The sequence below is a fragment of the Etheostoma cragini genome, chromosome 7, assembly GCF_013103735.1.
Source record: "Etheostoma cragini isolate CJK2018 chromosome 7, CSU_Ecrag_1.0, whole genome shotgun sequence".
Lineage (NCBI taxonomy): Eukaryota > Metazoa > Chordata > Actinopteri > Perciformes > Percidae > Etheostoma > Etheostoma cragini.
Genome location: NC_048413.1, coordinates 18,852,247 through 18,864,864, shown reverse-complemented (window position 1 = coordinate 18,864,864; position 12,618 = coordinate 18,852,247). Strand labels below are relative to the sequence as shown.

At 37.7% G+C, this 12,618-nt stretch overlaps 1 protein-coding gene across 2 annotated transcripts in view; it reads left to right on the top strand.

The window, feature by feature from the left end:
- acot7 (acyl-CoA thioesterase 7) overlaps window positions 1-12,618 on the top strand; it is a 56,713-nt gene that overhangs the window by 35,876 nt on the left and 8,219 nt on the right. For both annotated transcript variants that reach the window (XM_034876154.1, XM_034876155.1), the window contains 2 exons: window positions 254-370; window positions 7,180-7,364. In XM_034876154.1, coding sequence (XP_034732045.1) covers window positions 254-370; window positions 7,180-7,364 — 302 coding nt within the window. The remainder of the gene's footprint in view (window positions 1-253; window positions 371-7,179; window positions 7,365-12,618) is intronic.

Genomic DNA, 12,618 nt, shown 5'->3' with positions numbered 1-12,618 from the left:
ACATAACGTTAGGCTATCAGGGTCCATACATCAAAACAGAGATAAAGAGGTCACACAGCTAAAAACTAAAAATAACACAATTTTTATTTCAATTTAATTTAATAATACCAATTACATAATCCGATATGTTATTAACCACTTATGTGATTTTCCACAAGCCATGCATAGAAAGTGTTACTAAAATGTTTATTAATGTTCCAGTAGGAATCCACTGTATATCTTTCAAAAGTCAAACTCTGTGTGTCTGGAACAGGCGTGACCATGAAGCTGATGGATGAGGTCGCCGGCATTGTGGCTTTTCGACATTGCAACACCAACATTGTCACTGCTTCTGTGGAAGCCATCAACTTTCATCGCAAGATCAACAAAGGTGAGGATGACATAGAGAATACACTCAGAGCTTAAGTCACTGAAACATAAAAATATCCACAGGTTGAAGGATATGTAGGCTACCTTTTCAAAACATGTACTGTAAGAAGTTTCATGATGCTGCTTTTCTTTAACTGTTGCCTCTTGCCCATTAAGGGAAAAAAACAAATCTATGAAAAAGTGGAAACAGCAGTCTATAAATAAAGCCTTAGACAGTGCTGTTTTAAACTGGGCTAGCCAACGTTAACTGTAACAGTGTTGCTAATCAAGACCAGTTTTGTTTTTTAGGGCTGTTGCTACATCTGGATAAACACAGTATTGTTATGAGTTATCTATTTCCCATTACCAAGCTTTGTCTCTGAGCTGTTTCCTCACTGTTAAATTGTGAAATTATGTGTACTCTATTTACCACAACAACTCTCAGTCTGTGAAGTCGAGATTTCCATATAGACAAATTCTAAGCCTCTTATTATACAGTGCATTTAAGGATTTTGACAACACCATTATCCACTTAGCCTTTCCATCTTGATGGGAAGACGTGTCCCCTCGCATTTTATACTGCTTTTCCATTCTGAAAGTTAAACGCTGGGTTAAAGTTTTTTTTTGGCAGCACAGGTTGGACAATCTAATGTGTTTAGCAGGACAGTTAGAAGCAACGATAAAGTACTTCAATCCAAGAAAGAACTCTCCTAAAGATACATACCTACAGACAAACGAGATCAGAACAAGAGTGATGTTAAAATTTGACATGCAGTGCATGTTTCTTAACTGATTCATAATAATAATAATAACTGAAAATTTTACTGCTGAATTATGAAATGCTTTTAGATAAGGATTATTATAGAGTTAAGTTATTAAGAGAACATTTCAAAGGGCAAACAGCATTTAGACTGTAAGAGTGAGGGCCAGAAAACTTCATAAAAGAAAAATATTGTTACTAGTTTGTTCATTTGTCATTTGATGGAATCTAAATATGTCAAAAGTGACTGAAAGCAGCCTTTTAAAGTTGTGTAGAACCGTGTATAACATTTATGGGCTTCAGTGTTTCTGTTTCATCTCTTCATGTGCTGGAGACATTGTCATCCAGACATCCATTGCTAACATTCAGATGTTATGATTATCCCAAGATATGATGTTAACACCCGCTACATCTCTCCCCATTGTTTAAAAAGGAATGAAAGAAAAGTTTATATACTTCACAGCTCAAGTGTGCCAGATCAGCTGTAAATCACTTACAGTACATTCATGTTAAAATACAGCTGATTTTATTTAAGCAGGATTTTACTAAAAGCGTTTTTTCAAGGAGGCCTGAGTAAAGACTGAGTGGCTGAGAAGGATGTCAGAAAGGTCATGTTTGAACATTAAACAATTTTAAACACACTTTCCTAGTTTTCAGGACCAGAAAACCAAACAGTACAGATTGGTTAAGATCCATGTCCACTTTGTTTAGCTGCTTCTAGTCACTCCAGTTGCTTTCTCCGTCTGTCCTCTGAGGTTAGGTGGTTGTGACATGATTTCCCCTGGCTTCCACAGTGACTTAGGTATTATGTCACCAGTAGAAGTCCCACTTAGGAAGGAAAGGTGGTCAGACAGAAAACCCCAAAAGGTGTGCTTAGGAAAAGAATGATCAAGTGTCACATAAAACAAACACCCGTAAAATAGCTTCCCCAAAGTATGCTGCACCTTTGGATATTTTTTTTCATTTTTTGGGTATGTTTTATGGTATGTTTTTTTTCTAATTATTTTCTACAGCCAGTCCTTCACAATTAAATAGCAGAAAGGCCCGTTTCTAAATTAATCATTTGTCACCAACATTTAACAATAACACGTGGAGAAACCTATGAATGATAATTGTTCGTTGACAGCAGATGTTCTAATGTTATCATGAGTGTATTAGAACATTAATTATTGGGTCCTAAACTTAGCCCTTTGCGTGTTTTCCTCCCAGGGAGGGTACTGCCATCAAACCTCTATACTATATGTCAAAGTGGAGGATATGTGGTTTAATTGCCAATTCTGGCTAAGACGGTAGGATCAGCCTGAGAAGCCAAACTCAGGCAAGAAGCACACAACCATAACAATTAGCTACTATTAGTCCATTGATATGTAGTAAAAAACAGATGGATGCAAGGAGATCAGGTAGACTGATGAAAGACATTTTGGGGAGAATTACTGAAAGACATTTATGCACATGCCATAAAAACTTCTGGGAAACTAGAGAACCACACACCAGAAGACACAGACATGATGAACATTAAATACAGCGAGATGGGAAGTTAAGACCGAGAACATTAAACAGACTGAGGTCTGTCTGTCCATGCATCATGTTCAGATGATTTGTTTACATGTTTTTGGAGGACCCGTACAGATTTTCATTCTCATTGTTTCCAGCTGTAGAAATATTTCTGCAAAAAGACACCCAGAGAGTTTCTGTGTCATTCAAACTCAAATATCCAACATCTGCTTAACGCAAGCTATATCGTTTTTGCCATATTCAACAACAGTATAGCCTATCGCATAGTTTCCTCATATTGCAGCCCTAAACAAATAAGGCACAATATAAACAAGTAGGTATTCCAAACAGGTAGTAAAGAAAGACAGACTGCAGAGAGAGCATGTCTTTTGTACTGGTATTTCATCTGCGATGCCTTCTTCCCTTCTTTGGCCACTCGCTAATGCAAAGAATTTCCAGGAAGGTCTCTGTGAATAGAGAAAAATGTAGGACAAAAGATAAGATGAATATGAGTAGAGTAGATTTCATTTTGTTATTCAGAAGTTGAGAAATTGCTGTCACTTTTCACCTATTGTGATAGAAAGTGCTTAGAGCATTCAACACGAGACCCTGGCATGGATTCTCCTTACAGCAGATTAGCTGTATCAAACAACTCTCCAGAGGTGGGACTCTGCCAATTTTTCAGGTTGGCTGACCTTCAATGCTACACCAGTCCAAGATCTACACTCTGCAGACATCAATTATTAATCCTGAAGGTCTTTAAAAAAATCACCCAGTCTCACCAAGGCATCATTTTTGTGTGTCATTGAGCAGAGCATGCTTCACTGAGCCTAATACATCTTTGCCAGAGATAGTTTACCTGAATGAGACTGAACCCGCTGGCGGTAACATGTAAAAACACTCAAAAACCAGCGAGAGCATAAATACTTTCAGTTCAAATTAATGTAACTTTTCTAATCCTGATTTCTTGTACAATCATTGCACTAAATCGCCTTGATGTTATTTCTCATATTTGTTAGCGTGTAAGCTCTCTGATAATGGAGATATCATTTCTTCACACCTATTTGATAAGAGGGGTAAAAATAAAATTATCGCTTAGTAACCAGTTTGTTTTATCCCTCACTAGAAAATGTAATTTAGAGCTGTCATATTTTCCACCAGAAGACTGTCAGAACCTCAGTCCCAAAGCTGAGAGAGTCATGTCAAAGCATTGGGCAATGACAGATACAGTAACGTAATAATTCTTAAAAATATAAAAACCTTAAGGGGGCCTGTTTCTGCCACATATTTAGATTAAAAAAGCAGAAAAAACAGTTATCGCTGTTGAAGGCGATAAAAACCAGGGCTACACGATATGAGGAAAATATGCAATATGAGATATATTTGCTGAAAATAGTAACAACGATATTAATTGTGATAAATAAACAGACACTACTCAATTCTGCATTTCCGCTACTTTCAGTATTCTGCTTATATTCAACAATTTGTTAATTTTTAAACAAATGAAAGGAAGTATTTTTTATTACAGAAATTGAACATTGAATTGAAGGTTAAAAGGCACAACTAAAAAGAATGATAGTTCAATTTTTTTTTATAAATATGTTTTTTGTGCATTTAGGCCTTTATTGACAGCACAGCTGAAGACATAAAAGGGGAGAGGGATGGCAGAATGACATGCAACATAGGGCCAAAGGCCAGAGTCAAACCCGGCCCGCTGCGTCGAGGAGTAAACCTCTACATATGGGCGCCTGTTCTACCTACTGAGCTATCCAGGCACCCGACAGTTCCATTTTTAACTGCAGTTTTCTACTTTTCTTTCTTTCAACTAACATAAAACATCTTAGTGTCTCTCGCGAAATCTTGCATCCTTTTGCGATATGTAAATTGCAGCAGATGATATTGCGATGACAATAAAAAATATATATATATTGTTCAACCATAATAAAAAGAATGTTGCAGAGTCAAAGAGGTACAGTATCATACGAATTAGACACATTGACTCCAAGATGGGGCCTTTTTGTTCCAATAAATGTTGTTCACTAGGTGCATATTAAAACCCAAACTATTTCTTTCTTCCTTGTTTGCCTCTGTGTTGTGTGGCCCACTGCATGTTTGCAACAATATCTCTTTCTCTGGCCCTGCCAGCCTGACCCTTAACCTTTACACTGGATGACATCACAAACAGCGCTATAGCAGAAAAAAATGTGTTTGGCCCTATAACTTCCAAACCGTACATCGCACATTAAAAACACACATATCGACATGTTCCCTGAAAAAGTCTATATCTCATGAACGGCTTGTCCGACTTTTACGAAATTTTGAGAAAAAGCGTGGAGTGGGGTTCTGATTTGTCAAAATAGGAGTGGCTTATGGGACCCAGGTTTGGATTTACCCCTATTCTGAACAACTTCGAATTTACAGTATAGATTTTTAATGGTTCATGGACCGCACAAACCAAAAATTACACATATGTGCAACTAGTACTACTGTTTTTGCATTTAACACCCACATTTCACATCCCAAATCCACTTCCTTGAATTGAGCTGAATCTTTGTATGTAGCTAGCCACAAAACACAAACTTTAGCATCTCTTAACCAAATTAAATGGAAATAAAATTGGATTAAAGCAAAATTTGTTATTATTGTTTGACATCCCACTCCAATGCGCTGTACCAAATTTGGGGACGATCGCCCATTAGGGGGCGCTACAATGAATGTAGATGCGTTTTGGCAAATAACTCAATGCATATAAATGGGAAATTTGCATTGCAGTATCTCTACCGCAGTAAATGCTATCATCCCCAAATGGGGCATAACTACTTGCAGTTCTAGTTATTTCTTGTGATTTACACACATTTAGCTAAAATGTCCTTACAAACGCAGCAATGAATAACCAAGAACAAGAAAGTAGTCAGCAGATAGTTCTCCACATTTCCTCCAGTAGGCTTCACACAGATGATTTAAACCCAATTAATATATTGGCAATTATGTTGTCTTGCAAACAAAAATCTCTTAAAATCATACACAAACTTAGTCCTAATTGAAAGACAAAGTAAGTTGTATTACAAAATCAACTTATGAGCATTTTCTGATCTGCTATCATATGGTTAAGGCCTAGTCTAGACAAAATTAAAATTACTTGGTTAAGGTTTATAGAGGAATTGTGGTCATAGTTAAGGTTACACAAAGCATTGGTGTCATGATTAGAAACAAACAAACGCTTGCTAAGAGACTAGAAACAAACCATGATCTCTGGTGTTAAAGTCAAACACTTTTTACACCCAACCCTTAACTCCATCATCCTCTCTTTTGTAGCAGTACTTCTGCCTGGCTACTGACAACGTTTTTTACCTCCATTATTTTCATGATCAAGAGGTCTTTTGTAGTGTAATGTAAAATGTAAACATAGGTTGCTTTAATCATTTGAACAGTCAATGTGGGCATCTTTTTTTACGACATCTTCAAACTCTCAATTACCTGCAGTGGCAGCCTTTAGTAGACTTTGAATGTTTCAGCCATAGACCCGAGATCTGTCTCATACTGCAGGGATGACACCTAGCCTTGTTGCTATGGCAACAGCAGTAATAATACAGTACAACCACATCAAATAGAATAAAGAAACACATCAGCCATGCCCCGTCCTATTAGTTGACTAGCTGTTTTTTTCACCTCCCTTCAGTGACAAAAGGAGAAGAGCACTATTTTTTTCATGAGTTAAAAGCATTAGATGGATTAGATGGGGCTCAGGATAAAATCAGACGAAAGGGTAGCAAACGTTCTACAGCAGTGACCATGATGTGTACTCTTAATATGTGGTTGTGAACATTACCAGCTTTAAAACGATTTTAACTAAAATCCAAATTTATTTTTGACATATTTTCTAACTTTTCTGTCTTACAAAAACAAAAACAAGCTTTATTTTCAACGGTCCAACTTGGTATCCAGCTAAAAATCTTGCTGTCGGAGAGTTTGATTGGCTGTAGTTTCTTAAATTCATCCAGTTGGAGACCATCAGCCTGCTTCACTCTGCTGACCTTCTCGGCAGCACTGATTTCAAGAGGTTCATGATGCAACAATGTGAAGTAGATGCAAGAGCAGATCCTACATTTTCCTCAGCTGACTATATCAGCTTATTTCATGTCCAGTTTGTGTTCTATGTAGCTTCAAATGATGATCCTTAATTTAGCTTGCATTACTTGTTGTAAATATATTTACGTTCACTCAAGATTTAAGGTGATTTAAAACTTCAATCATGTGGTTTGAGTTAGATGCAATGTAAGATTTCAGTTTTTTTTCCAACACTCTTGCAACTTCTTTTTTTACTTTTGTAAAATTTTAAATAAGATACATTTTCTATGAGTGGCTGAAGGACAGAATAGCTTGAATAAAACATAATTTTAAACTATTAAAGTGCTCTTGAGTAATGATATTAAATCAAAATTAAAGGAATGTCCTTACTAAAATGAAAATGTCTTCATGGCAGCATACGACTACAAAATCAGTATACTGCATGAGCGTCAAACATACTTTATATAAGTCAAACATATTTTTCTCCTCTTTTTTCTCATCTTTCCAAGGCTGTGTGGTGACAGTGACAGGGCGGCTCACATTCGTCAGTAATAAGTCTATGGAAATTGAAGTGTTGGTAGATGCTTCTTCGCTGATGGAGGCAAAGAAACAGAAATATCGCGCTGTCTCAGCCTTCTTCACCTTCATCTCCCTGGATAAGGACAACAAGCCTCTGCTTGTCCCTGCTCTTAAGGTTGGTACCATTCATTCATTAATAGTGTGAGGGTGGCGGTGATTAGCTTTGGAGCGAGTACCGACTCTAGAGGCCTAGTGAGAGAAACAAAGGGTCTTCCATGTGCTTTTTATCCATGATGGGAAATCTGTTGGGCGTACATGTGTTATGTCTGTACACACGGAAGTAAAGTATCGTAAAAAAATGCCATTTTTGGGAGCAAACCATTTTTTTGAAACTTCACAAAGTATTTTTATCTAAACCTAACCAAACTGCAGCCCTTTCACAACGTTAATAACATTTTGCACCTGTAACGTTTAGGAATGAGGACAGAAAACGGTTTTGTTGGTTGTATTGCCTGCCACTGCTAGGGACACTCTTAATGAAACACTCCTATGGGTTGTATTAAAGAAACAACCAACACATGTCATGGTGTGGTTTTTATCACTTGTTATCCATCGATCCATCCTTCCATCGTCATCCACAATTCCGGGGTCAGGGTTGTGTGGGCAGCAGCTCCAGCAGGGGAGATATAAGGGACATATAATCTCTTCACCTTGTCCTGGGTCTTCCTCAAGGCCTTCTCCCAGCTGAAAGTGCCTAGAAAACCTCCCTAAGGAGGGAGCATCTTTACCAGATGCCCAAATCACCTCAACTGGCTTCTTTCGACGCAAAGGAGCAGCGACTCTACTCCAAGTTCCTCACGGATGGCTAAGCTTTTCACCCTATCTCTAAGGGACACTGCAGGCACCGTACTAAGGAAACACATTTTGACCGCTTGGATCTTGTTCTTTTTGTCATGACCCAGCCTTTATGAATATAGGTGAGGGTAGGATTGAATATTGACCGGTAGATCAGAAGCTTTGCCTTTTGACTTGGCTCTCTTTTCGACACAACGGTGCGATAAAGTGAGTGTGATACCTCCCTGCTGCACCGATTCTCTGGCCAATCTCCTGCTCCATTGTCTCCTCACTCCCGAACTTGAACTCCTTCACTTAGAGGAAGGACTCATTCCCTACCCGGCCGCTTCACACTAGGTAGTGAATCGATCCAGTGGGTGAAGGTCACGGACCGATGTTGCCATCAGGCCCGCATCATCTCCACAAAGCAGCGAGGAGATCTCAATGAGATTTGTTATAGCCACATATATTAAATGTATACGGGTCTTACACAGATTGAGAGTTAAACATAGATTGTTTTGTGTGTCCACTAAGTATGGAGGTGTACCTTACAAAGATTTATTTAGAAGTTTGGTTTCTTAGTCCCTCAATTTTGGTTGGTGAACAAATCAGGCCATGGATTTGGTTCTGTTTTGTGGGGCCGATAAAGACCTAATTGGAAACTTGCCCTTGGACAACTTACTGAAAAAAAACATGATGAAATATAAAATGTAACGTTTTCACAGGCTATCAAAAATAATTTAAATAAGTATGTATACATTTTTTTTAATTAAAGTTATGTTAAAATTAACTTTAACTCAACTCAATATAAGTGATTACTTTCACACTTGACTAAATGTTATTCTACAGTTATTTTGCAGTGAAACTTTATGCAAATACAAATGGCAGATTCCTCATCACATCCCAATTTAATGGTCACAGACTCGGTTATCTCTTCACTTTTTATTCAGTAATTTCATCTTCTGTTTTTCTGTTTTTGTCCTGATAAACACAAACCTTCAGTCAGTGACATCTCTGACTTTGGAAAAGCACACAGCATGAGAGACTTTGTCCTTTATTTGGCAATTTGGCACATCAGTATCTTTTAATTGTATTAAAGTCTTTGCTGTGTCTGCACATAAGCCGTAAGCACTGAGGGCTGAATGCTAATAAATCTACAGCGTCCCTGGACATATTTTTCTGGCTGACCCAGCACTTAATGTCGGAATGTAAAGTGTGCATTTTTACCTGCAGACTGTAGAGAGACGCCTGCTGTTTGTTCTGCCTCGGCAGAAGGCCAAGATCCAGACACTGTTTATATGCAAACACTGTACTCACAGGCCATCTGTTTAATCTTAGAACATTTAAATTATTTCATGGCGCCATCCACACACCCTGATTGTCTCTGTGATGATCCCTTTAAAACTCGTCCAAATATTCTGCGAGATAAAGTCAGCTTGTCCGTGAGTGGGATTTCAACAGAGGATCCATTAAAATCATATTCAAAGCATGAAAGAAAGGATTAAGTTGATTGCAAATTGTTTTAACATTAAATTGATTAACATTCACATTTATGTTAAAGATCATTGCTCCATATTTTGTGACTCAACTTCCTTTTTGTTTTATTTATTGTTTTAGGTGTCTTGTCTTGTTGCCAAGTGCTACAATTAACCCTCTTACCATAAACATTCACACAGTCTTAAAGGTGCAGCATCTGCCTTTAACACTATGACACATCTATTTAACAACAGGCTTCTCTCCTTCTGCCCCTGCCAGCCGGAAATGTGCTTTTGATTGTGTATGTCTCTGGTCGGCCTTTTAAAAGCGCCCGTCAGCCTCCCCATTTCCATTTCACAAAAGCCCACGTTTAGTTTGCACCATTGTCTGCCCACCTCCATGCATTTATCATCTGGTTTTCTATCTCGCACAATCCTTTGTTTTAATAGCAGAGAATTGCAGCGATGATTAGACTCATTGTAATTTCTCTGTTCACCTCAGTTTCATGAAAAGGGGGGCTCAAAAAAGAAATGTCCTGGTGATTTTAATAATTCATTATCAACACCATAAATGGAAATCTAAATTGAGGCAGGGCTGCCAGGGCTCTGATGTAGCATGTCATATAAACAAGGACAGAAATAGAGATGTGTGTGCATAAGAATGTTGGATAGACGTACAATATAGACAGACTGTATGTGTTTGTGTGTAAAACAAAGACAAAGCTCTCGTGTATATAGGTTTGTTTGTGACAGAGTGGCCTTTGCGTGTGGAGGCGCACGTGCTTGAACAGATCACTGAGCACAAATGCGTGTGTGTTTATTTTATATGGGCGAGAAAAGGGAGAACAAGGCTCAATCAGGGCTATTTCTGGCTTCATCACTATTTACTGAGGGCTTAAACATGATGAGATTGACTCAAAAAAAATAGCCCACCCAAACTCTATTGATGGTAGTTAACCTATTCATAGATGTTTGTCCCTTGGTGTATAAAAGACACGCATCACATGCACGAAATAAGGTTTAACACGTCAATCCAATTAACACCTGGAAATTGAACTGTGAGGGATGGAAATGCAATGATGACATTAATTAACCTTGTAACCCAGATAATGTAGAGTTGAACTAAATGCGACAAAAAATTGACCTCCCTGTTCTATTTTAATATTTCCTGGGTCCTCTACCACCATCTATTTTTCAACATAGTCTTATCAAATAGCATTTATACATTAAAATTTGATATTTTTACACTTCATTATTTAGGTAACCCTTTTACCACTGACTTGTACCATACAGGTTCCACAGAATAACTTAAAAAATGATTTACTCATTAAATAAGTGACCAAGTATAGAACAAACAAGACTTCCTTTTACAGTCCAGTTGCATCTTATTTGTTGGTAAATATTTATGTTTGTCAGAGTAATGTTGTGGAACCTACATGTAAATGGTACATGTTGGTGTTGACTGAACAAACAAAGGAAGTAATCTGTTAACATTTGTTTGGTAATATCCTGGTAACAACCTGGAAAAAACAAGGCTTCCTTTTACAGTCCAGTTTCTACTTACAGTGGGGCTTGAAAGTTGGGGCACCCCAGGTAAACATTTGTATTAATGTGCATAAAAAAGCAAAGAAAAATCTTCAAATGGCATCAAATGACTGATTATACATTCGTATAATATGTCACAAAAAGTTAGATTTTATTTCCATCATTTATACTTTCAAAATAACAGAAAACAAAAAAAACAAAAAAAGTTTGGGCCCCTGCAGAGTTAATACCTTGTACAGCTTGGAAACGCCTTTTGTAGCCAGCCAAGAGTCTTTCAATTGTTGTTTGAGGTATCGTCGCCTATTTGTCCTTCCAAAAGTCTTCCAGTCTTTTGAGATTTCTGGGCTGTCGGTCACGCACTTCTGTTTTAAGGTCTGTCCATAGATTTTCAATTATGTTGAGGTCAGGAGGTGGGAAGGCCATGGCAAAACCTTCGATTTCGATGAAGACCATATTTGTACAAGTATCTCTTTATAGTGGAACGGTGTACCACAACTCCAGTGTCTGCCAGGTCTTTCAGGATGGTTCGTGCAGTCAAACGTGGGTTTGGACTTTTCTTAGACTCCTGCCAGCTGTTCTGTTATTCTGTTATCTGATATTTTTCTGGGTCTTCTAGATCTTGCTTTAACTTCCACTGTTCCTGATGATTGCAATTTCTTAATTACATTACGAACAGAGGATATACCGACATCTGAAAACGCTTTGCTATCTTCTTATAGCCTTCTTCTGCCTTGTGAGCGTCAACTATTTCCAGTTTAGGCATTTAAAACCTTAAGACTGACATCACCTGGTCTTTCCCGATTATGATTGAGAACAATCCATGGAATCCAGGAAGTTCAGGATCCAATCCCAGAGGGCAGTGTTAAGCCCAAGTCTCTGAGCTTGATAACAGGCATGGAGTGCACAATGGTGATAAATGCTGAACTATAATCCATGAACAGCATTCTCACATACATGTTCCTCTGCTCCATGTGAGAGAGGTCAGTGTGGAGGGTTTGGAAGAATTAGATTTAGAGTCAGTACAGACATGTGGCACCAGTCTTCTCATTATCCTCTTGGCAAGAATTTAAAATAGTCTTATTTCCCAAATTTCCTAACTGTTCCTTTAAATATCATTCTAAGATATCTATATTTTCTAAAGATAAATCTGCCTTCATTTCATCCGTGCTGCCTGATCTTCCTTATACAAATAATTCCATTCCTCTCTTTCATATCATCTTAAAAATCCTCATGTCTTATAAAACAAACATCTCTTTTTTTCTACTATTTGTTCCAGATGCTTATTCTTTGCTCAGGTGCACTTTGACTTTGAAACCTTAATATTGATCACCTGTAGTTTATATTTGCACTTTAAGACATTATTTTCAAAATATTTCAGAGGATTGGTTGAGTTGAGGTTGAGTTTCTTCTTTATAATATCTATATTGTCCTATCTTTCTTTGACAGAATCCTGTTCAACTGAAACATAAAAAACATAAACGCAACAACACGCCTGTCAAACCTTTGCTAATGAAATTTTCATGGAAGATTTTGCTCCAGTTGTGTTCTATAAATAGCCTGATTGAAAGGAAGTCT